The sequence below is a fragment of the Gasterosteus aculeatus genome, chromosome 21 (assembly GCF_964276395.1).
Source record: "Gasterosteus aculeatus chromosome 21, fGasAcu3.hap1.1, whole genome shotgun sequence".
Classification (NCBI taxonomy): domain Eukaryota; kingdom Metazoa; phylum Chordata; class Actinopteri; order Perciformes; family Gasterosteidae; genus Gasterosteus; species Gasterosteus aculeatus.
Window position 1 is genome coordinate 9,791,281 of NC_135708.1, and position 25,276 is coordinate 9,816,556.

At 41.6% G+C, this 25,276-nt stretch overlaps 2 protein-coding genes across 2 annotated transcripts; both read right to left on the reverse strand.

The window, feature by feature from the left end:
- LOC120811615 (uncharacterized) lies at positions 1 to 3,834 on the reverse strand. The gene is made up of 3 exons (XM_040167136.2): positions 3,545 to 3,834; positions 1,283 to 1,359; positions 1 to 820 (listed from the first exon to the last, which is right to left on the reverse strand). Exons 1-3 carry the CDS (start codon positions 3,690 to 3,692, stop codon positions 638 to 640), a joined length of 408 nt encoding a protein of 135 aa, XP_040023070.1. The 5' UTR covers positions 3,693 to 3,834; the 3' UTR covers positions 1 to 637.
- Positions 3,835 to 14,932: 11,098 nt separating this feature from the next.
- On the reverse strand, positions 14,933 to 24,144 carry snx16 (sorting nexin 16). Its single transcript, XM_040167403.2, has 8 exons — positions 23,992 to 24,144; positions 22,466 to 22,977; positions 22,099 to 22,185; positions 21,133 to 21,281; positions 20,900 to 20,969; positions 20,201 to 20,337; positions 19,888 to 20,004; positions 14,933 to 17,660 (listed from the first exon to the last, which is right to left on the reverse strand). The coding sequence occupies exons 2-8, from the start codon at positions 22,838 to 22,840 to the stop codon at positions 17,537 to 17,539; spliced, it is 1,059 nt and encodes a 352-aa protein (XP_040023337.1). The 5' UTR covers positions 22,841 to 22,977; positions 23,992 to 24,144; the 3' UTR covers positions 14,933 to 17,536.
- Between the last annotated feature and the right edge of the window lie 1,132 nt (positions 24,145 to 25,276).

Genomic DNA, 25,276 nt, shown 5'->3' on the forward strand with positions numbered 1-25,276 from the left:
CAGGTACAAAGAGAGTTTAATAGAGGAGATGTCATATTGTGTCATTTCATTATGGTTTGACACATGTTGTGTGTCTGCAGTGATTTTTCCCGAAGATATAGAAAAGCACAGTCCAAAATGAATTAAGTCAATAGTGGGTTGCTGTAAAATTTGTTTGTATGTAATTCATTTAATTGGATAAAGCTCTTGAAACAAATTCACACATTATGAACATAATTATGTCAATAAAGGAAAACAATTGAAACAATATATATGTGGTCACATAACACAAGTGCAGAAACATCCAAGAAATGAAACAAAATAGAAACAATAATGATAAAGATAATACTGATAACATACAGTAGAAGAAATTCACATAACAGTGAATTGAGTTTTAGCTTGTAAGCTTAAGTGTAGATACATTTTCCAAGCAGCTTTCACAAGAGGTATACAAGCTGGGTTAAAGTTTCTGTTTCATTTGAGATGCTGACTGTGCGATGATGCTTATCTTGCCACACATGTGATGCATCATCTTTTCTGTTGAGGGGATTAAACTCATAACCCAATGGTGGCGGCTTGAGTGATACTATCTGTATTCGTTGGCCTGTACTGTGAGTTTGAGTCGTTTTTTTAGTGTTTTTTGTCTTCTCCATTGGTATTACGCGGTTGTCCGGCGGCAGAAGCAGATTGCGTTGAAGAAGCGGCAGTGGCATGTGGCGTTTGTGTCACAGCAGCCAAACTGGGGCAAACAGCTTCGTGTTAGCTGAGAGCAGGTAGGCTTCAGCGGTTTGAAAGCCGCTTTAGAAGCAGGAGGAGCGCCCTTTGGTGCCACTTTGAGCTTCTGTAAGGTGGAGAGAAAGGAAAACAGTATTTAATATGGGAGCATCAAAGTGCTATGGTAATATTTCCCAAACTGTCCAATGATGTTTTAAAAGTGTGTGTTTAGCTTATTGAGAGCTAAAAACTCTTAAAAAAAGCTTTCAAAGGTGAAACAACAATACTTGTATTATTACTATTCATTGTGAAGCCACATTGGTCTTTATTAACATTCACATCTTGGTCTCAAATCTGTGAAACAAACAAGTGATGTATCAGATAACTGCAAAATGGAGCCGAAAATGTTGACTAATTTTCAAATGGATTTTCCAACTGAGATCATACATTTACTGTATAAACGACAAAACCAAGACCAAGACCATTGAAGATAATTAAATGATGGATTGCTGAGCAGAAAGGCTTTCTGTTAACTAACATGTCAATGCTCAATGTGACAAGAACATAAGCCACACACGTCGTATCTTACCGGTGCTGGAATCCTTTTTCTTTCATACTGTCCTCTCCTCGCAAACAACGGCCTCTGTCTGCCTTGGATTACAGGCCCTGTTAAAACAACAGATGGACTGTTTTTAGTAGTAAAGTAAAAGTACTCAATATGCAGAATGGACCCTGTAAATGTTACATTATTAACTCATTTAATGAAATGTGTTTTTAATTAATATAATATATAAGCTGCGGATGGATCAACTTATACTGTCTGGTAGTCTATATGCTCACTCACACCGGTCTGTTTGTTTGACCATGCTCATCTTCTAATGATTAATTGTGTGCATACAGGGTGAAGGCTGCAATAATATATGTACAGGATGATGTGTATAATAGACCCTATATTAAATATTTTAGATTTTATTGAGCAAATTGACGGAAAAATATAAAAGTGCAGAAATGCCCTGGATTTTAAAAACAGAATAATACACTATAGCTGTATCCATATTACATATGTAATATTTGTATCCGCAGTGAACTAAATAATAACTAATATATCTGCTGCTTAAACAACAAATGGGACATATTTTCAAGTTGTTAACCTGAACACTAATCTTTTTTGCATTCAGAATCTGCAGGCAACAGGAGAAGATTTGGGCGTCAAAAGCGCTCTGGTTTTCTTCCGTATTTAAAGTAGTATTGAAAAACCACCTTCGGGCAGGCTTTGGTTGATTCTGTCGGTATGGAGAGCAAAAAAGACTGAATTGGAAGAAAAAAGAATGAATTGGCCCAAATGTAATGTGGGGTGTCTGACGAATAAATCCTAATTAACTGCATGGTTACATGATAATAGATTAATGCCACTGCAAAGAGTATAATTAGATATTAAAACCTGTGAGAGATTTTTAAATCACTTCCTGTCCTTCAGTTGTTCAATTTAACTATCAAATAGTAGTTTTTTTTCCTTAATGAAAGGATACGAGGGGACATTTACAAGCACGCTGATTACATGTATTTGAATACAGAAGGTACCCTAATTATTTCTACTTTATACTAGTTTAATATTTAGACTTCAAAGCTTGGGTTGGTAATCAGCAAAAACAGACCAGTGTTGCTCACCCTTTTCCAGTGAAAGTAACAGTGGACGGCTCAATCTGTCAAGACATTCACCAAGTCAGCAACACAGGTCCTCCGTTCAGACCCCCCTCCAAAGCCACCTCCCAAAAATGACCTTGATGAATGTTAACAATGAACATGGCTATTGTTCGTACTCGCAGCTATGATTGAAATGAGTGCGAGGGTCGTCTAACTTTAGGCATCATAGAGGCATTCCGCAAACCAACGGGTGAAGTCACAATAACTCCACTTCTTATGTGCGGTCAATGGACTCCGCTGCCGACTGTGACAGAGGGACAGCAGACTCTGAATAAATACTTGCTATGGCTCATGTATACAAAACATCTGCGTCGGCACTGTGTGGCCTTTTGTTATATTAACTACAAAAGGGCTCGTAATCACATCTCTCACTGCGGCCATTTGTGGCCGATCTTACTCGTCTCGCAGTTCACTTGGGGCCTACTCATAGAGGTGGAAAAAGGAAGAAAAAACACGTACTGTGAGACCATGGTATTGTTAGGTTATTGCCGCACATGATTCCAACACATGTTTCCAATCCCCTACACGTTAAAGTTGCTGTGAGGAGCACAGCGGCTCCCGCTTGGAGATCATGTTGTGCCTGTCTGACATTTTGTGAGTTTCCATTTTAACTCTTTTAATATGATTACTTTGGCGCTAGTGGGTTTAGTCTGACTGTCTTATCAGCCCACAGTGCAACCCTGCAGTCAAAGCTCTGGAGCATAGGCTTCAAAACCGATTGATTTATTACCTGTATATTTTCATTGTAAACATATTCTATGTAAGGGATGTTATGCAATATAATTTTATGACCTGTATTATTGGCAAAGTTTGTGTAGCCGACACACGTAATGTACAATAAAGTAAACGATGGATAATAAACCATACATTGTGCCAGATGGAACATTTTGTAATCAGGCTGAAATAGATCCATTTGAACTACTTTGGTCCTGCTGAGATTGTGTTGCCTTTGAAAGTCTACTAATAAGGCATTTCAGTAGTAGTCTCACCATACTAAAGACAAATACTGTGCATATATTTGGAAGTTCACAATGAAACATTATTTAATTGTTCATGCTGTTGCCTCCTACTATATTTTCAATGTAGGGTGCGATATCTATTTATGCCTTTTTATTTACACTGTCAAAATATTCCAAACGAAAATCACCTGCGCTGAGGGGCCGCGTCTTCTGCGGAGCTTTGGCCCTGCTGACCGACACGCTGCTCCGGCCTAGGCGGGGATCGCCGCCGCTGCTCTGCCCCGCGCCGACAGCGATCAGATGCACGACGCACAGGCACATGACAGCCAGCTTCATCCCGGCTGGATCCCAGCTGCTGCTCCTCGGCGCCGCGATGGAGCACCGCGGAGGGAAAAGACGCGCCTGTTGCTTCTTCGCCAGCAGCAGCCCGGTTCCTGCATCCGACTGCGTGCGTCTGTCTCTGCGGGCCGCAGTTTGTTGGAAAGGCAGTTTGAGGAGCACACGCCCCCCGTCCCCCGTCCCCCCTTTACGCCTCCACGCAGTACAATCAGCCGTGTACAAAAGGGGGATATCTTGGATATAACACGAAGAAATAATCATGTCTCTTTGTGTCAAATGGAATATTTCTGTCATTTTCTTTTATTCTGTTTTGCTCTCTCTCATAGAAACTCAATTGTGGTTCTACCTATAGAGACTATAATCTGGTGACATGCTTAAACTAATTTGCATCTGTATTCCCAAAGCAGGTCATAACAGGAATAACATGATAACCAGCAATGAGCAGCTTATATGATTTCTATTTAAAAAGCGCTGATAGAGCTGCAGCTCTTCACCACGTCAGAAAGGGTGTTCTACTGTGTTTGTGGCTTCTACAGAAAATGATAATTGCACTGAGCGGTGTGGCGAAATGGAATTGTGCAGTCGTATGATATTCTGAAGGAATTTATTGAGCCGCTGTAGTCATGAGGTAGAGGGACACACCGTTTTGACGTCTATTGTTCTCTAAGCTCAGTAAATTGTATTCCTCCAAGGCCCTACAGTGAGGGAAATCATGTGGCTTTTTGTCCAATGTATTTAGATTTTGTTTTTATAAAGATTCAAGTGCTTATGGTTGATAGAACTTGATTTGTAGTTTTACTGAACATTTGTAATACATTAGTGTATTGGTATTAGTATTTAGTGTGTCATTATTGGTTGAGTACAGCTACAAAGAAAACATTTAATCAAATGAATTTGATCCAACCATATATTTGCTTAATTTTTATAAGATTTGTTTTTCTTTTTCTTCAGAAAGTCAATGCACAGATGATTGTTTCGTTTTTTACCAAAGAAAATATAAATAAAGTTGCTGTTGATCTAAACTCTAATAATAAGATAAGGCTTGAGCACAAGGACAGAATGTAAATTAGTAAAAGAGAAAAAAACGGCCCGTGTTCTTTGCTTCATGGTCACGCTGTTCAGTTTCTATGAGTCAACATCAGAAACCAACCTGGCATCGTCATCAAATATCTCCACCCTGATAAAGCAAGGCCATACATGGCTTTTTTTCTTGAAGAAACGTGAGAAGATAATATAAATTGTACAACTTCTAAAGAGAAGCAATCAAAGCGTTCTGAAAAGAACATTATAAATTCTTAGGGGATGTGCACGGCCCAGAAAAGGAGAGCTCTACAGGCGGTGAATTAAAAAGTCCAACATCTTTGCTAATTAGCCTCACCGCCAGCTTTCTGAGCAGCTTCCTCCCTCAGGCCGCCCGACTCCTAATTCACCCCTCACTCTCCACATGAAACAGTTGTTTTGTTTTTTGGATTTAGAAGAATGGGACAACAAATTGCATTTGGCACTTTACCATGTAGTACAACAACCTTGTGGTAAATGTGGGCTGTTTTGTAAAAGCAATACTACAACATAACATCTATTCACAGACTCTCAAAAACTTAGTGCATATTCCAGGTCTTGTTTATCCAGTTCAGGATAAATAGAAATAAATACATAAAAATCCAGTTAAATATGCATTTAAAGTGAAGATGAACGTGTTTAAGAAGCATAGTGAACATACGGACAGCTGAGGCCTCACTTTTATAGTCAGCGGTTAAACAGAACCCCCATTTACATCCATCATCATGTCTCTTGTCTGTCTTCTCATTCTCGAATTATTGTGAAAATATGTGAGAAGTTTCTCTCAGGAATTCAAGTCAACCTGTTGTGAGTTATTTAGATATAAATGGTCACTTTCGGTGAAGTTTTTGAGTACATACGAGGGAACAGGACAGAGGTGTGATTAATGGAAAGTGAGACCATTTGGACAGCTCTTCTCTTAGAAGGCCGGCCCGGGTGGCCTGAAGACAATAATTCCTTTACTGAGGATACATTCATCCCCGCCCACATGAGCGTTTCAGCACCGCTTAAACAAATGATTTATGTCCATAACAGCTCTCTGTTGTTTACATGAAGTGGATTGCTTGGATACAGAAAATACGATTATACTCTTTAATAATGAAATATCGTGTTTCATAGATCATCCTGTATATTTCCAAAAACACACACTCAAACAGACATGTTAACTGTCTCTCGCAAACTCAGAAAATTCACCTACAAGTCAGAGTTTAAAGCATATTGGGCCAACACGTCTCTCACTTGTTTGCTCTCTGTTTTGTTTTGTTCTTTTGTCTGTTGTCACACTCGTAGCTCTGCCAGGTGCCTCGCCAGAACACAGAACACCATTTATTGAACAGCTTTTTTTTTCGCAAAGAGGAAAGTCCATTGCCCTTCTCAAAACCACAAACTTCAAACGTTAGGCGTTATCGGCCTATAAGGCTGCTCGCAAAATGCCCCACGAAACCCCTCCGAAGTAGTGCAGTGAAGATCGTAAAGCCCTTAGAGGCAATCTTGTGATTTGTGTTTTAGGGCTGTACAAAGTAAATTGCATGGAAAATTGAACATTTTTAAGTTTAAAAGTTCAAGTCCAGCAGCGGTATCCGGCCTTTGTAAAGAGAAAAGTATAGGAATTAGTACTGTTCTAATAATTATGTTATTGACTAAATCATCTGAAAAAGTACAACGATGAATGTAATTTGTATTATTATCATTGGTTGTTAGTTTATAGAAGTTTACGTATTTATTCATTTCTGCAGAATCAAATAAATATCCCATTGCTATTACTTTGTAACAGAGACTTGCTGCCAGCCAGAAAACAACAACAAACTTTACATTCCACACCTGCGTCTCTCAACCTGTTTGCACAACATCTGTTTCACAAGCTGGCGCTTTTGTAAAAAAAGGGATATTTGAAAGAGACAAGACCTTCTGAACTGAGGCACTCGATGTTGGCACTTCAAGGACTCGGATGCAACTGGAAAAATAGCAGGAAGGGGGGTTCCTGACAGTGGTGCCCAGCGGTGCTTCAAAGCCAACGACGGAAACCTTTACTCCAATGAATCTTTTAAGTGTGTGGATGTTTACAGTGAAGGGCTAAATTAAGAACACTGCAAAGGCTGTGTTCATGATCCTTTTGTTCTTAAGACCATCACCAAACTGCAGTGTGGTGGCAAAGCATTGTTAAAGGTTAGGGCTTTCTTTGCAGAAGACGGTTTCTTGTCATTCAAAGTCTTTATTGTCCAGATTCTGGTCATCGTTGACTTCCTCATCTTCTTCGTGTAGAAAATTACACAGTAAGGGCTTGCTTCACATTAAAGGAGTCACAAATGACAGGGTGAGGTATTTGTCTGATGTCATATTCGTCACAAGTAGAGTGAAAGGCCTTTGATATTCTTTTCTCCTGTGTGGGTTCCCTTGTCGTATTGCCTCTTGACTTTCTGCAACAAGGGATTCTACCTTTGAGGTCGTTGTCCTGCGACAGAGAAGCGTGCACTTGAAGAGAGAAGAAGAACTGGTTCTCTGTGATTGAAAGAGGTAATGATAATATCCCTCTGTTTTGGATGGGTTGTAGATGTAGATCTCCACCAACGACTTTCAACTCCCCCCAGGACCTCCCGAACCGCCAGTGAGCTGTTCCAGTTCAGATTATATGAAGGCAAATCTGGTGGCAGCCTCAAGTTAAAAAAGGTTGAGAACCCACGGTGCAGTGTGGGAGGTCTTATTATTTTTAAATATCGTAATGTGTGCATGTTGTCACATTAGAGAGAAGAACATCTGTGAGGTTTCAACTTGCCGTGATGCAACCAAATTACAAATTATTTAGGATTGTAAACAGGACGCCATTTAAAAGTTAACTTTAACCAACCTGGTTCTTTGGTTAAAAACAACTGGAGAGAAAAACATACTTAACTCAACATACTCGCTTTTTGAGAGTTCAGGGCGACTCACAAAGGACATTTGTGTGCGAGATATTTAGTTTGGGGGCTCGTGGTCTAGAAGAGTAAGCAGATTATATGTGATTCAAGCTGTCCTCCACCAAGAGTCAAATACCAAAGAAAACGTTTCAAAGATTTGCGTGTAATGCCAAATGCCAAAAATATCAATATAAGAGAAAATGTTTTATTTTTCAGCGGAACATTTCTTTCCGTGCCGATGTTTCCTTTTACTGTCACCAGAAGTCCTTTGCGATTTATAACGTGTTTTGTCAAGCAGTGAAAAGTGATTTGATGTGTAAAAAATGAATTTTGTGTTCCCTTGAAAATGTATTTCAAAAACACAAAAATACTGGACACTTAGGTAGTTTAAATTCACTTACAATTTGTGAATTAGACTTACATATCTGAAAACATATCGATTATGCTTAGAAGATCTTTGACCTCTTAATCTGATGGATCCCAACACGTTTGATGTATTTGCTGGTGCCAAAGGTTTCTAAAGGACTGCCTTCGTTGCTGCATAACTCCCCTTGATGACCTCAGGAATATTATGACATTCCTTTTTTCCTTCCAGAAAACCAGATATTTCTTCAACAGAAGAACATGCTACCCTTATATTAGTCATTTTAATTATAATACTAATAAATTATGCAATGGTGGCTTGGTTCGATTTAGGGCATCAGCATCTAAAAAGGGGCCTTTGTACCAGATTACGTGACTGTAAAGCAGAAATGTCAAATGTTGTTAGTTGCACACGAGTTTGACAAAAATACATACTTTTAAAGGTGTATTCTCTATTAAATGTTTCTATGAGAATTTAAGGAAAAACAGTGCAATTTTATTGTAACAAACCTTATTTCCATACAAGGGCTGTTAAACAGAAATTATATGATTTTAATATAATATTTTAAAGAGGAGTCCCATAAAGTTTTTAAGAATCAAAAACAGCACGGCTCTCGCTTTTATGTGTCCACTCCAATTATATGTGATGTTTCATAGCTGTTGGCAGGAACTGAATATACAAAAACACCACCTTACTTGACTGTCGAGCCAAATTTGACCCAGATGTTTAATTCAAACACAGAATCCTAAATTTATTTTATAAATATGACACAATATGAAAGCTACTTTTCAAAAAAACAAAACTTAAATAAAAGACTAAATACAACCCTGAAAACTGAGGGCAAAGACGTGCCTGTTTTGAGAGCCGTTGCCCATGTTGGACAGAAGCATTGGGACATTTGGACCAGTCACAGTGGGAAAACCACAGGTTTGATTGATGACCTCAACAGTGTCCAGGTGCCACGGCAAAAAAAACTTGTACATAAAAAAACTGAGATGCCATAATGTGATGAAATAACACCATTCGTGCCACCAAAAGGCCCAAAACACCTTTCACCCACCCATTTCTCAAACTCATTTCCTCTCAACTTAAAACCTGCTGTGGCGCTGTAGTGTTGATACAATCAGAGGAATATATGAAGTACTTAAACCGACATCTGTAGGAGTTTCCACAAAGGACATACAGTAGGTTTCATTTCAACATTGGTGGGGAGACATTGCGAGGGGAGGTCTTTTAAAGAAAGACACAAAGGTTAGGAGCCAGATGACAATACTAATTATCATGGAACATAATAAGACTCTCAGGCGTTGGGTAGTACTTTTAATTACTGATTCTTCTGAAAATGAAGCTTTTAGTACATTCAAGTCTGTTTTCTACCATAAAACAGTGGATTGCACGCTCCGGGTTGGGAGTGAGTCACCGACCAAAGCAGGGGAGTTTAAGGGCTTTATTTTGGGGGTTTGCTCTCAAGTCAGGGCGGAATTTTAATCAATTAAATCCCATAGACTTTAAAAGCTCATGTGTTTCAGCAAGATTTCGGCTCGTCAAAATTCTTCTACAAATACAAAATACATCTCACATACTCTAACTCTTCCGATAGATTTTAAGAATAAATTTGTATATAAATAATCAGTATATTTTCATAATATTCTGAAAGTAAAAAATGTAATATTGACAGATAGTATGTTGTAATATAAAGACAAACCATTTACTTGCAGTACTTGCTGTGCACTTTATTATTTGGACCGTCAGACGCTCACAAAATCCTGTTTTTTGGCTGTAAACTGCTCTTTATCCAATCTATAAACCCAAAACCAACTGAGAACACTTAGAGCTTAGAGACAACTGCCGCTCACATCTGGTCCTTCAAGCATAAAGACATGAAGCCTTGAGTTTGGTATTTTGCCCGTTGTCATCTTGGCTTGTTTGAGAAAACCCAAACTAGATGTCTTTGTCTTTTTACTTGTGAATACATTTCTGACACATGTTATTTTAGGGCGTATCTATCTTTTATAAAACCAGGTCCGGGTGAATAAAGATATGGGGGACCTCTTCGCATTTTATGGATTAGTATTTACTGATAATTTTGATGCCTCTGTTAATCAGTAAATATAGACGGAGGCCAGGCGTCGACTTCTGTGATGGAGAAGTGAAACCAAAGCAGAAGTGGCTTGAACTTGCATAGTGACCCAAAAACAATCCATTAGTCTGTGAGAAAATCTCCCCACTTCACTCCACAACCTAATGGCTGCCAAATTCATGTGTGCTGCAATTTCTGTTGACATCTTAATGACAGCTTGTCATTTTGTTGTCCAAATGCTACATTCTGCTGAATGGATTCCCCCGTGGAGTCTGTGTGTAGATTATCTGATTGGCAGGAACCATCGTTAACTTCTCCTTCTCTCCTGGTATTGTGTGCGTTATTATATTTAGTGTTAAGAGGGAAATAGCACTGAGGTCTTCATAAAATTGAGTGGCTTTTCGGTGGGTGTACATTCTTTTCCCTGTCATCGCTGCTTTTTCCCCACAGTGAGGTTTTTGCACAGTCGTGCACTGTAGTTGCAGGACGGGTGAGCACTCCTTCAAGCATGTATTGAAGTAAGAATTTTCAAGTCACGATGGTTTGAAGCACCATCTTGTGCACGGTTTAAGACCAGTGATCTTCATCACGTTAAAGCATGATCAGAAATGATAACAGGATATTTATTTCTTGTGACTTTGAAAGAATCAAGTTCCCATAATCACATAATTTTACAAAGTAAGGCTCCTCTCTAAGAGAAGCTGTGAGGAGGGAGAATAAGTCTTCATCGTCTGACCACTTTGGTGATTCATTTAAAAAATAAAAAATAAATTGTTAATACCACTCGTCTTTACTCTTTCAAATCGAGGAACGTTTTATTCTGAGAGGTCATCACTACTCATCACAGGAATTACGTTTAAAAAGTTCAGTGGCAAAATTCTCAAGTCAAGAGAAATATGGGATGTTTTCTCTATTAGACGGATTTCAGGAAAAATAGTGCAATCTTTTATATAAAAGTGTAAAAGAGTAGACAGCTGCAGCTCCTTCAGATCACAAAAGTGGCTTCTTGTTTGTAAAATAACTGATTTGAAAATACAATGCCGGTTTTATTTAAAATAAGTCAAGCATCCTTGAAGATATTGCACTTTGTAATGTCAACGAAACAGTCTTTGTGCAACTATCTGTCGCACAGGTGCATTGTGGGAAGTGATGACTAACAGAGTGCTATGGTGAGAGAAAGCAAGAGGTGTAAAGCATAGTTTGCACTCATCGTTGTAGCTGACTGATAAACGCACAATCTCCATCTGTAGGGATTATACAACACTATTAAATGCTTTGGAAACAAGAGGTCACAAAAATCTACATTTGAGTGGTATATTTTGACAGGTAGTCGGGTAATGTCTACCCAAGAACAGAGTGGAATCATTCGTACTCTGTGTGTCGTTATTTGAGCTTCTCTTTGCTCGATCATAGCCAGACCAACTATTAATGCTTTCAGGGCATATTTGTGAAGGTAAGCATGCCCCACTGGCTGGGTCAAGGATGCCACTGTGCGCTGTTCTCATATGACGGTTCGAGCTGGTAACTCCATCCCCACCGACACCACTGGCGCTGTCAACAGGTTCACAAAAGCTTGCACGTTTAGCTAAGAGCTGCTGCATCTAATACATGCAAAGACCTCTGGGACATTAAAGCTGCTATTCTATTCTGACCAGGAACAGGTTTGCAGAGCTTTTAGATCTCATCAAATGTCCAAGCAGTACTTAGATCAATATGTTTGTTATTCTCATTCCTCATGTTTAAGTTTAACTCTTATTTTATTTTGTTTAATTTGGTGTGTTCAGTTTGTTTCATTCCTTGTATATATAAGTTTTATATATATATATATTTATTTGACTGCCGCGTAATGTGCGTGTCAGGTAATTTATTTGTATTTTTATTGGACTCAATTTCCCTGAACAGAATCTTCCCCAGAGCCGTGCACCCCAAATTACTATGGAGATATCCAAGACTGTCATAAGATCTGAGATCTGAAATCTAAAGTCTTTTTTGCTAATGCATTCATCTCACTGTGTGACAAGTGCCGGGAATCCCTGCTGATGACCAAAATCACAACCAGTGGCAACCGGCTTCCAAGTGTTTTTGGAAACAATTCAGTGCCAAAGGCCGGTCTTATGATGAACACTGTCAAACGTCACTGCTCGGTTCAAACATCTCTTTTCCGATTACACACAACGGCGCTGGACTTACAAGGCTGATTGGCATCAAATGTCAGGAGGGTTGTAGCCTTGGGGGGGAACTCTGAGAAGTTGTGGTTACTGATAATATCCTTGGACACGGTAGGATAATAAAACTGATATCCTCCGTAGTCACTTGATTAATATTTGTTCCAAGCCGGTAAACAACTCAACAAGTTAATATGCACCCAAAGTTCAAACGCAAGCTCAAACTGCAAAAAGTGCTGATGTGCTGCAGAACCGAGCTCCACAAAACACGTTTTCAGAAAAGGGTATTTATTTAGATAAAACACAGCAGACTTTTTAGATACTACAACAATGGCGGCAGGTGGGAACGCTCTCTGGGACAGAGATGTGTCAGTGGCCTAAGGGATGCAGGAAGGAAAGGTCTCTGAACAATAGTGAAATAAATCTGCCTCAAAATCAAAATGATAAGATCACTAGTTTATATTTATTATATCCACGAAGGGAGCAAGGATAACATCCAAGACAAATAGTTAAAGACCCAGTCAGTATGTAACTTCGTCCTCTTCATTTCAGAAGGAGTTCATCTGGCTAAAGTCACTGCTGCCGACTTGCTGCCAGTCAACCGATTCTCTCCAAACTAAAACCACCAAACCATACAAACGAGGTGCAGCACCAGCAGGGTGAGGCCCTGTTCACTACAGTATGAGGAATGTCATTTATACAAATGCTCTATAATTCTGTAATAATATCAACAACAACAACAATGATGAATAAAGAAAGAGAAGAATGTAGAGAAATAGTTCTAGAGAAAGTATTTTTTTAGAAGCAAGAGGTTATCTTTCGTTTTATTTATCAGACCTTTATGAGAGGTGACGGGCTCATTGTGGGGTTCATGCTTCAGCACCCAGACCATGCTGACCTCCTCCTTTGAGAACAGCTCAACTCACTTTTGCGGGTTTACTTTTCAGGGAAATAAAAAAATGAAAATCATCAAAAATCAGAATTATTGAGCCCTGCATTGTCAAAGTATTATTGATTTGCGTATAGTGAAATGATTGCATGTGTCATTATGTTATTAATATCAAACAAAAGAATCCATTGAGGACCCATTGAAGTTAAATCAGAAGCTCTTTCTAATGACTTTCAAGCACAAATACAACAAAAAGGTGACACTTCGGCCTGCTGATTGGCGCATGTGTGTGGCCAGGGACCTTACCAGCCTTTACTCATTTCCACTTGCGGAGCTGCTCTCACATCCACTGTGGGTTCTGACCGTTGCAAGTCTCAAAGCCGATATAAAAGTTGTGATGCTCATTGAGCAAAGTGGCCTCACTAAACTTCCTGCGTTGGTGGCCTTTGACATTCAGGATCATGCCTCGTCTTTGCTGACGAATGATGTCACTGATGATTCATCGCGTATGTACACTTGTGCATCTCGGAACGTGGGGCAGTTTACCGAATGTGGAGCAGCTGGGTAATAATTTGTCAAGTAAAAATATTTTTGGGATGATTTGACATTTTTATAGTGGAAAGTTGGAATGAGAAGCAGAGAAATATGCTTTAAATATCCAAAGTGGAGGCAGAGCTTTGTTGTTGCCAGGAATGTTTGTTCCTTAAGTGATGACATGCTTGTGGAATTGGTTGTAAACAATTCTGTACACAGGTGAAGATGCAGTCCCAGCAGGGGGGTTTCTGTGGTACTGATTTTTTCATGTTACTCTTTACATAAACGTTTAGCATATCTTTTTTGTAGTGGTCTGAGTTTAAGTGGCATATAAAACATAACGCTTTCATTTTGGAAAGTATGCCAGTCAAGATTTTATGAAATGTAAATAAAACATTCAGCTTCAATGAATTTATAAGATTATTACACCATAACACTTACAGTAGCTATACAGCTGGCTGGGTTGATGCCAACTCAGTAACATGAAAATAACAGGCTACAGGCTGAAATGTGTGAGGCATTCATTTCTAAAATCATTAAGGGAAGGGTGCAGTCAATTACTTGGGTGGGCCACATCCGAACAATGACTTGAGGCGGAAGCAGTATTTTTGGTCGTTATCATAAGTCCGACTCTGACAGGCAGCGTACAGAAGGGGCCTAAAGACAGTGGCTACAGCAATGCAGCGTATTGGTATTAAACACTTCTGTGGATATTTTGAGCAAAAAAAAAACTTGTAACTTGTTTAATCTAACGGATGCTAAACAGCCTGTGTGGAAAATCAGCCCTAAAAGCTAACGGGTTTTGTTTTTACATCACCAGCTAATGAAGCCGGTTGCCTACTGTTGGTTAATAATGTAAACGACTCAAAAATAACTCATTACTTCATTGATCTTATCCATTTCATAATATGAAAGTAAAACTCATAGCTAAGACTTAGCTGTAAATCATTCATTCTGCGGTGCAGTCAAAAGTGATTTGTAATAAGCTAAATTTAGTGCAAAGTGAGTTATTGTTACTGTAGTTGTGCTCTGTCTATCAGCAGGTTTTGGTGAAAGGTCTACGAGCTTACGGCAAAGTACAGAGCGTTTATGATGTGAGTCGACAGTTCTTTTGTATTTTAACTGGAGATCATTTTCCCAAGCCATACGTACCATTTTTTATTGCTCCCGTTGTTGCAATTGTACAAATACAATTCACATAAACATGTCAAAAACCCTACAATGCCTCTATTTTTCATTTGATAGATATTAAAAAGATAGTTAAAAAAAGATGAAACTTCCGTGACAAGAATTTATTACATTTTTGAAAGCATCACCTTTTAAAATGGGCCTGGCAGTAACTAGAAGCCCACATCTTCTCATCATTTATCACACCTGACAGTTTATTTCACCCAAGCACAAACTACCAAACCAATTTCATGGAAGCAGACTAAGTACGAAAAAAACATACATGTGTATTCAAGAGATCGTCCTGTGTTTCATTGTGGGTGAATTATATATTTCTTCTAATAAACATCTTTCCTATAACATTTTATAGTGTCCACTGTTTCCATTTCAGGCCAGACTTCTCAGTGAAAGACCCCCTTTAAATCCAGGACATTAATAGTGACACAGAATGCTATTCACTTCAGTCTTTTGTAGTGCTACTATGATGCGTATATGTAACTAAGACTGCATATAAAATCATGAAACATGACAAAAAACAAGTCGATTCAGTCTTTTCCAAGCAATAACCAACACATGAGGGTCATTCATGGGAACAACAAAGTTAAATCATCTCATGTTGTGAACAAACCTATAAAGCTATTTAAACATATTTGGAGAAAAGTTGATCAAGGCACTTATACGTGACGGGAATTTACAGAAAAACAAAACATTAACAAAACTTGTATAGATTTATCTCGTATTGACACATTAGATCTAGTTGGGAATCAAGACAGATCCAGCAGGTGAAAAGGCACGTTTCTGTCTCACACAAGCAGTAACAAGCGTATCTTAGCAAGCATCATGGGTTGCCATTCGTCCATAAAGTGCATCACACGACCTTCTGCCAGGTCGAGTTTGAGACGATTCAATGGAGCTGTGTTTGTTACGCGCCTCATCAACTTGTCATCAATGAGTGAAAACACAGTGGATAAGATATGGCTTTTGGGCGCGACGTGTAGGCCGGGTACCACTCCGGCTGGTAGTGATGCCCGGGTCGCCCTTTTCTTTTACCCACACCCGTCCGAACCGCTATAAAAAGAGCCAAAATCCACCACCTGACACGCACATTACGCGGCAGTCAACCAGCCGACCAGGATTAGCATTACAGTCACGCATACTCTTCTTGTGATTATCAACCCAAGATGTAAAAGGTTACAAAATGTTCCTACGCTTACAGGAATCTAGCATTGCATGTTGATGGTTTTGGTTCTAATGTGCATGTGAGGTCACGGCCCCCGATCAAGAGGGATTATGCTCTGGTAGATGGTGGTTACACTAATAACTGTCGTGTCAGTGGATAATCTGTGGAGTTTGATCCCCCAGTAGTTTAAGCACGGAAAACAAATTCAATCGACCGGAATTGCATCGCGATAGCGGCCGGCGTTTCAGAAGACGCCAACGGAACTTGCGTTTGCCTCCAAAGCGGCTCTCAACATGGAGCCGGCTCAGCTTTCGGCTTAAACTTTGTAGTAAACTTTAAAGTGGAACTTATAGAAATATAATTTTTAAAATCTTAAGCAGATATGACCAAAACTATGTGCGTGGCCACACGCTAGCAGGGAGAAGTACCATTGATGCTTGATGGGTGAACTAATCCCTCGATGACGTTATGACATCCAGGTTGTCCTTGAGGAAACCGACCAGGCTCAGTCTACTATTAACAGAAGAGGTTTAGTGTTGTAAATATTCATGGACTTAAGGATAAAGCAGCGCCTTAAACTGTCCCAAATGGATGCTTGTGTCAGAGGAATGACATTTTAGAGTACAGCACATTGTTCTAAAAGCAAGAACAGACCACATTTCCATGACTTCCTCTTTTCATGTACAGTCTCTCACAGGACTCTAGTTTACCACAACTCTTCCGCGGCACTGGAACAAGGGCGAGTCGAGGCTTTTAGACGCTGACTGAAAGTGAAAACCCAGCAAAGTGTCTAAAGGTCTGTCTGTAGCCTTAATGTGAGTCGATGTGAGTTGGAAGTGACATGAGGTCACGAATCCTTTGCGACACCCACCTGGTGCACGTACATCCTGACACTTCCACACAGGTTGGGTTTTCTTGTTTCTTTTGTCACTTGGGGTGCTGTTTTGGGCCTCTCGCGATGATCCGTAATACTCCGGTGAGACGATGGTTCAGGTTTTCTGAAGATTGTCATGTCTGTGAATGTCTTATCTATCTAAGTTATCTTGTTTTGTTTGGTCAAAAAGCCAAACGTTGGCTTTGCGACCGGAGGATCAAGTCGATTCAGACTGGCAGCCGCTACATGGGGTTCAAAAGTAAACGGGCAGCTTATGAGCCTGAGGTTTGAATACATGCAGCCATGTAAAGCAAGATAGTTCATATCTTCCACGTGTTGTTTGAAGCCCTCAGGAAGTCCTAAAGTTGTTGTGATGTAGGAGATGGTTCCCTTTTAACACGTACACTCATCTTCAGATAAATGCTGCTTCAGATCCATCCATCAAGACCAAAAGGAGAAACAGCAGGAATAATGTGTCAAGTGGAAGAGGAAATTGCGAGTTTAGGTGGGCCGAAGGAACAATAGGTAAACGAGAGGCCTGAAAAACAAACAGAAGCTATAAAATAGCACTTAAAAATTAGGGGCATAGAGGGAGGGGGGATATGGCAGGAAAGGGAGAAGAGGGCGACCAGTGTTTATTGGTTTTGTCCCAGCTTCTGGTGGTAAGGCGGAGCCACCTCAATGACCGGAGGAGAAGTGCTGAGCGGCGGGCCACACCAGCAGGCAGAGGGTCCATCCGGTTGGACCTCACACCGGCCTCTAGGGATTGCAAGGTCACAGCAGAGGGAAAACACATTCAGCAATTGACCTATTCACCATGCAATGCGAGGTGAGGCAAGTACACCTCGCACAACATGAAGCCAGACAGAGAGAGAAGGAGACGACGCGTACAGCAGAGGAGAGACGCAAACACGGCCTCACTTAGAAGCCGCCATGTACGAGACGAACACATTGGGGACGTGTTATTAATCCCACGACAACAGCCGGTTCCACCGCCACTGAAAACACAGCAGGGAGACCGGTTTCACCCGGGACCCTCCCCTTTGCACCGCATGGGAGATGTACACAACTCCACACATTCACCAGCAGCCATTTGTTGCATCCAACACCACCAGACATCAAAGATTTAGTTCGATAGATCACTTTGAAGCTTTCTGACGCTCATCTGTTTTACACGGGCTGATTCAAAAGGCAAGAGGAGAAGGATTTGGCGGGTGCGGTTTGTGGACGAGCGGATAGAAGCCAACCCCAGATCCACCCTCGTTTTGGAACGAGTTCTATCTGCATTCTGTTTCGCCATACCACCATTTCAACAGCTCCTAGCATCCCAAAACACGCTAGATGAGAAGATCCAGATATTGTGCCTGTTCTCGTCACAGACGACCTGGCCCACTTGTAAGTGATTAAGAGGGATTGTGTCTGGGTGAGTTTATACCCGACTCGTTCTGCCTTCAATAAAAGGGATTAACACTCACGTCATGACACAAGAAGAGGAGAGAAAGGATCAACACTGGAAATCCAGCGCCTTCCAGTGCCTCATAGTGAGCATCCATCACCGTGTGAAAGAAGGGCAAACAGCATGTGTTTGTTAAATACGAGGGAAGCAGTGTGGCAGACAAAAGGTTTACACGTCACAGAACCTGCCGTGCGTTACATACAGGCCATAGTTGGGAGCATGTGTTCAGGATAATCATTTCAAAAACGGGGGGGGGGGGGGAGAAAATCTAACACTTCACTTTACTTCAATGTTCAAACCTCATCATAATTACACTTTTAAATCAATGGATCAATGGTAACTTTGCAGATGTATATGCCAATTAATCATTTATTTTAAAAAGGCACCGATCGGAGCCTGCTGTGTCTATCCAGCCACATGCAACAGTTGGGCTGTCATTTGGGCCTGAAATTAATTAACGGACACTTTGGATTATGCATTTTATGACACTAAAAGCCAATTATATAACTCAACCCAAGATCCAGCCAATCGTGAGGGGATAAAGATAGATAAGCTGTTAATGGGCAATAAAAGTACAAAGTAACCTTTATAGTGCATTACAATGGATCTCTGTGTCTGTAGTAATTGGGATTACTTAAGGACTAATAAATCAATGCGTTGCAAAAAAAAAGGTTTATAATATGTAATGAATCCAAAGAACTGTGATTAGGGTAATCATTTTAGGACGAGGTGGAACTTTTAACGGGTAGATTTGACTGTTTAACAGCAGTATTCTCAGATCACATCATTTTTTGATCTAGTACTTCAACAAGTTAGAAGGCTTACCAATTATACTTATAACGGGACTTGTATCTAATCCTGTCCTCTGTTTACATGTATCTAAGCCTACAGTTTTTATCAGGAGTTTTATTTGTACTATTTGCTTGTATTATCTCCATTATTTCTTCTTCAGCACACGTTGGTGCAGAATACATCTGCCTCCTTGTGTCTATTTCGTCCTGTAATTTGATTCTGTAGCAGAGACTGAGACAACAAAAGTTCACACGGCTTAAGCAGCCTATCAAGCTCACTATGGTTGTCAATGTGCCGTGGTATTATTTAACCAAGGTGGGTTCCACCTGTTGGTTCACAAATTATTTACTTAATTTTAAGTAAGAAGCCTCCAGCTTTCCCCTCTGCTTCCATTTACCATGTTGCTCTGTTGGTAGAAATTCAATGCATCCACCATCTGTCTGACCTCAAGTGCTTCTTGTGGTTGCCATGGCATGATCCCTTTACTTCCCAGAGGTCCATTAGCAGTGGTCATAACGCCAAGAATCTCCAGTGCAAGAGTAGAATTCACCAGAAAGTGACTCACACATCGATCATCATAATCACTGTGGTCATTGTGTGCGTGTCAAATGGAGCAGAGCACACTTGAAACCAGCCAGTCATGTAAGGAGAACATGAATGAAGCTGTGTGAGATGTGTTTGGTCTGGTGCTGCCCTCATGAATCACATTCACTGCTGCGTGTGGCGTTTGTCCATTACCCAGTGTCGTCCAGCACATCCTGATCCGCCTCCGCAGCGGACGACTCCACATCCGCACTGCTGTCGCTGCCCGGAGCGGACAGGGCACGCAGAGCCTCGGGGCTCACACACTCGCCGCTGGGACGGACAGAGACAGGTTTTAATTAGACTTTGTTCATACAATGCCATCTTAAAACCTCAATTAATCCCTCGCTCTGCCTAAGAAGCAGCACGTGGTTGTTTGTACAACTCATTTTTTTTTGGTGCATTGGATTTTTTTCCGACCCGGATTCCCATTTCTTGCGTTGTACGTGTGTCTACTACGTCTACTGACTTGATATGCTTCTCCAGAAGCAGAATGGCCTTCTCCCGCTCCTGCAACCTCCTTTTCAGGGAGGCGATCTCCTTCTGCTTCTCGAGCAGCTCCTTTTGGAGGCGATAGTTGCTCTCCTCCAGAGTCTCACAGAACGCCTGGACAGAGGTAAAAAAAAAAGAGAACTGAAAACATTGGCCGGCGGTAAAAACAAAGATCGGCAGGCCAATCTGGACAAGCAATGGAAGAGACGGGAATAACTTTTCTGCATGCATCTTCACCTCAACAAGGCAGCGTCTACTTTCGTGTAAAGCCACTTTAAATCTAAAATGAAAGTGTTGCCTGGTGTCGGGTTGATGTCAAGTCACTTAATTTGATATCCCTGGAAAATGTAGGTATCAGTATCATTTGAATAGCTTAAATTCATTCTCCAAACGGAACCTGAAGTTCGGCACAGACTTTACATTTTTTATGTGAAAGCTAAAGAACGTTTGGTATTTAATGCAACTTTAAAGACACTTAAAAGGAAAAGAAATCTATGTCAGTGACAGGGGGATGAAGAAAATGGTGATATGTCAGTGCTAATAGCTCACACAATGAAAACACCGCAGACAGCAGAGATAAATACGGCGGGACATGAAAAGATTTATGAAAAGAAAAGCACCTCTTCAAGAAAAGGACACGAGGGCAGCATAGACACACATGTGTATGCACACTTACTCTGCTCTCCTCCAGACTATCAAAAGGCCCCGGGGGGTCGTCCAGACACAGGAACTCTCTCACTGCCACACTGTCAAGAGGAACCAATGAGGTGACATGAATGAGTGTGTGTCATTGTTAATGAATAGACCAGTGTGCTCAGTAATACGGGATCATCAATTGTTTGTTTACAAAAAAAAGGTTAAATAATTCCATCTTAACTAAAAGACTCTGTGCATCATCGTGTCACATACCAGTTGGCGATGTCCTTGTGTGCCACCAGGTTTTGCAAAAACGCCTTTAGCCCCAACTGTCTGTCTTCCAGGAAGTCACTGTCGTAGTTGTCTTTGAACCACCGCTTGGGAGGAAGCGAGAGGCGGAAGCCCGGGAACATCTCCTTCAGCTAGAAGACACACACACACACACACACACACACACACACACACACACACACACACACACACACACACACACACACACACACACACACACACACACACACACACACACACACACACACACACACACACACACACACACACACACACACACACACACACACACACACACACACACACGTTGAATGAACCCGTAAACAGATAGTTACATAGAAGACGAGGCCTCAGCGAGCGCGCTGCGTGGACCGTTCATCTCGGACGCCACAGCTGCTTTTACCACATGAATGGTAGAGATGGACGTCAATGCCCACCACCGACGGGGCTCCCCCTTCCTGTGTTTCCACTCTCCTTGCTGTGCTTTATTGAAACACTGCATTTCTGTTATTTTATAAGCCTATAAATATGTTTTGCTTGCTTGTCGTAGACATTTAGTGTCATCCTTTTCTCCCCGTTGTTGGCTAATTTTTTTCCCCTACAGTATTATCACATGGCATCTCATCCCATTCTGCTGGGCCCCCTTTTTGTAAGCTGTGACAAAACGATCCATCCCGAAACCACGAGAGACCAGTTCCCTAGTTGGCTCAGGCTTTTCCAGCTATTTGGGAACAAAAGGGTTCTTTGTGACGATTTAATCACTTCCACACTTCACTCAAAACAAAAGAAAGCATGCTGAAAGCAATTATTTGATGGTTTAAAAACATCGCCCACAAGCAGATGATCACTTAATAAAGCTCCAGATAGATCCAATATATTGGACTGGCCTTACTTTGCATACAAAAGTGTCCAAAAAAAATGTACACATCCCAGCACAACCAAACGCACCTTGTCGTTGAGTCTGGAGAAGTCTGTGTACCTTCTAAAAACCACCCAGCTCTCATCTGGAGTCTTCTTGACCAGGACCTTGAATACCTGCAGCAGAGATCAGACAACAATCAGGATCTTGAAGACACATTCACCACTGCAAAATTACAATAGTAGTGGCTTCCTTTTGCCAAGCACTTGTAAATTATTTTCATTTAACTAATGATTTTCTGTGCAAATCATTTTCGACATTTGACCTTTAATCTCTGGTTTTCGCCATGCAGTGTGTTTGTTTGTAGTGAGAATATCTGACTCATTTCCATCTACATTTCAAGTGTAATATAGATGTTCACAACAAGCCTACTTTTTTTTTTTCCTGCTTTCATACCGTGAACTTGGCCCTCTCCTCCATGACCTCATACCCCAGCACTGTGGGGGTAATGGGCCTCTCCTCGCCCTGCTGGCTCCCAGCAGGATCCGAAATGGAGCGCGGGCAGCCGGAGTATTCCACGGAGGGCCCCAGACTCCCGTTGACCGTGGCCAGCGCCCTGGGGCCGAGGAGGGGGGGCGGCGTCCTGCTCCGACTGCCTCTGGATTGCCGCCGGGATACCGACCCTCCGCATCCCCTTCCGTGGTCCTCCCCGGCCAAGGTGCCGGACACGCTGCCAAGTGACGAAGCTCGCTGAGGCCTCCTGGACTTGCCGCTACCTGCAGACGAGGCTCTGTCCAAAGGCACGGGGACAGGCACAAAGGGTGACGCCATCTTCCTGGGCTTCGCCCCCCAGCCCCGCCAGCGCAGTACTCAACAAGGCTCTTCAAGCCGACCTCGCCTCGATGAAGATGATGAAGTGACGCAGTATGGCGCACTCTCGGGAGCGGCTAAGCCCAACTCTGAGGATGCTGTACAAAAGAGGAGAATAATCCTTTTTCATCAAAATTGCCTATAAGACTCCAGGCTGCAACAATGGCTCCACAGATTTTCCTTAAGCCTGCACCCGTCGCTGAATCTGTCAACCAACATAATCCTTAAGAAAGGGGGCCAGCTTGCAAGGGCAGATTAATTATTGACACGAGACACATGTCATTCATAATTTAAGGATTTGTGCAATATTTGTAAAATGCATGATGGAGAAGGCCTAGTTGAAGTGAGTCAGATCATCATTTTGTACATGTATTCCCACAGAAGAACGAGGGACCCGATGCTTTGACGTGAGACAGAAGTTCAGGTGTGTGCTCAGACCCTCGGCTGTCCTCCTGCTCGACTCTACTTAAGTGTTGAGAGAGCTGGGACGAGAGACAAGGGGACGAGGACATGGGGGCTGGCGAGTATCCCGCTCTGTCCCGCGTTACGCTCATGGGTCACGTGTCAGGGAAGTAGCTGGCGTTTATTAAGGCACGGCTAGCAGCGATAGATGACGTCATTTTAATGTCACCTTCGTGAGTGCAACGTCGCCCCGCTTCTTCTTGGTTCGTGCATGACTGGTGGCAACAATGGCAAATACTTTAAATGACAGTTCACCAAAGTTGTGTAACGTACGTTATTAAATACTGAATAGGAAGTGACCGCCAATCAAAACAGCTGTAACAGCTGCATCTATCGTTCGCTAGTTATAATTGCTTACCAATCACCTCGAGCCAAACTACGTTAGGTTAACTACTATTTGGTCAAAATTAGAGCTGCTTGTCATATTAGTTGCACGCCGAATGTACAGTAATAATTCACATTAGTTGGTAAAAGGTTGTCTTTTATTTTCAACAAGGCATTGCGACAATAACACAAGGCAACGCTAAACCTTCGATGGTTTCGGACCTGGCACCTGGATTCAAGGCTACCGCGTTAGCCTTCAGTTAGCCGCTAAGCTAGGACGGGACCGTCACCTGAGGTGACGCAGGATGACAACGATGGTCGCTTACCGGGAAACCAGTCGTCTCCTTCAGGAAAACATTTATTTGTACATACAATGTCCGACGTGTGATTGTTGTGTTGCTGTTGTTCTCCTCCCCTGTGCTGCTCATGTGAGCCCGCTTGAATGCAGACCGGTAGTTGTAGTGCGCCGAGACGGCCACGTGGGGGCGCTGCAGCATAAGGCACGTGGCCTGTGTGAAGTTCCGCATTTGATTCAGCAGCAAAAAAGTGTTCACCAGGGTAGGTGAAGATCCCAAAATCTCACCGACTGTGATTTAACAAGTTATTCTGATACGTAATGGAGCCAGATCAAGAGGGGGCCCTGACAGATAGCTGATATCGCTGATATGGCCCCAGGACAGATGAAAAAATGAAGCGAACATATCTCTCTGGGCTTGTACCAGGTTAAGCTTGTGAGCAAGCTGCTGCCAAGTCCAGATGTTTCTCTGGAAACTCTTAGAACAGAAACACAGGGAGTGAGGCAGTAGCTGGAAAACTTCAGGGACAGTGGGCTTGCTTCAGGTCAATCTGATGCAGTAGAAATTGCAGAAGAACTGGAAATTGAAATGGAGCTTCCAGAGAAAAGGCAGCAAAACGCTTTCAGCATGAGGAAGCAGCAGAAACCCAGTCCAGTCCAAATAATAATTAAAAAACATTAAAAAGAGACGTTCGGAGGTCCTTAGATATGGAAGACATTGTGGCTGCTTTTGCAGAAGCCAAGGCCCGCAAGCAGCAGTTTTAAGCAAAAAAAAAGGCACCACTAATGGACTGTGGATATAGGACCAAGATGTCACAGCAAGTCTTAAGTTCTTCCTTTCCACTTCAATTCCTTGTTTTTTTGCTTAGTTGCATTTTTATCATTCTAAAAATTTTGCACATTTCAGTTGAGTTAGTTTTTCTGTTATTTATATGTTGTGTGTAAAGTTTGCATTCAGATAGTTATGTTATGGGTCCTTCTTGCCCCTAGGCCCATACAGCCCGTGACCCAGACTCTCACCTAAACCCCCCCAGGGTCCATTCTGCCGACGTTACCAGGAGCCGCTGAGCTGTTAACGGCAGCTCGTCTGCCCGCATTCGCCTGTAGTTATTAGTGAAAAGTCACTTTAATGACTTCCACACTTTAGAGGTTGCCTCTGTGACGTTTTTATATATAGTTTATACTTCATATTATGAACAGACGTGGATCAAAGTGAGCACATGCATGTAGACTTATGAATCTGAAATATCACGTTCTAAGTCAGTGATACAGAATAAACACAAAAAAAACTGAACTTTTGTTAACTCCTTTTGTTT

Excerpts from the sequence above, each read along its gene's own strand:
- snx16 (XM_040167403.2), bottom strand. The coding sequence starts at position 22,840 with ATGGCGTCACCCTTTGTGCCTGTCCCCGTGCCTTTGGACAGAGCCTCG. Across the intron at positions 22,186-22,465 it reads AGGAGAGGGCCAAGTTCACG|GTATTCAAGGTCCTGGTCAA; the intron begins GTATGAAAGCAG and ends TCTCTGCTGCAG. Across the intron at positions 20,005-20,200 it reads CTTCTGGAGAAGCATATCAA|CGGCGAGTGTGTGAGCCCCG; the intron begins GTCAGTAGACGT and ends TGTCCGTCCCAG.
- LOC120811615 (XM_040167136.2), bottom strand. The coding sequence starts at position 3,692 with ATGAAGCTGGCTGTCATGTGCCTGTGCGTCGTGCATCTGATCGCTGTC. Across the intron at positions 1,360-3,544 it reads GACGCGGCCCCTCAGCGCAG|GGCCTGTAATCCAAGGCAGA; the intron begins GTGATTTTCGTT and ends TTGTTTTAACAG. Across the intron at positions 821-1,282 it reads GAAAAAGGATTCCAGCACCG|AAGCTCAAAGTGGCACCAAA; the intron begins GTAAGATACGAC and ends TCCACCTTACAG.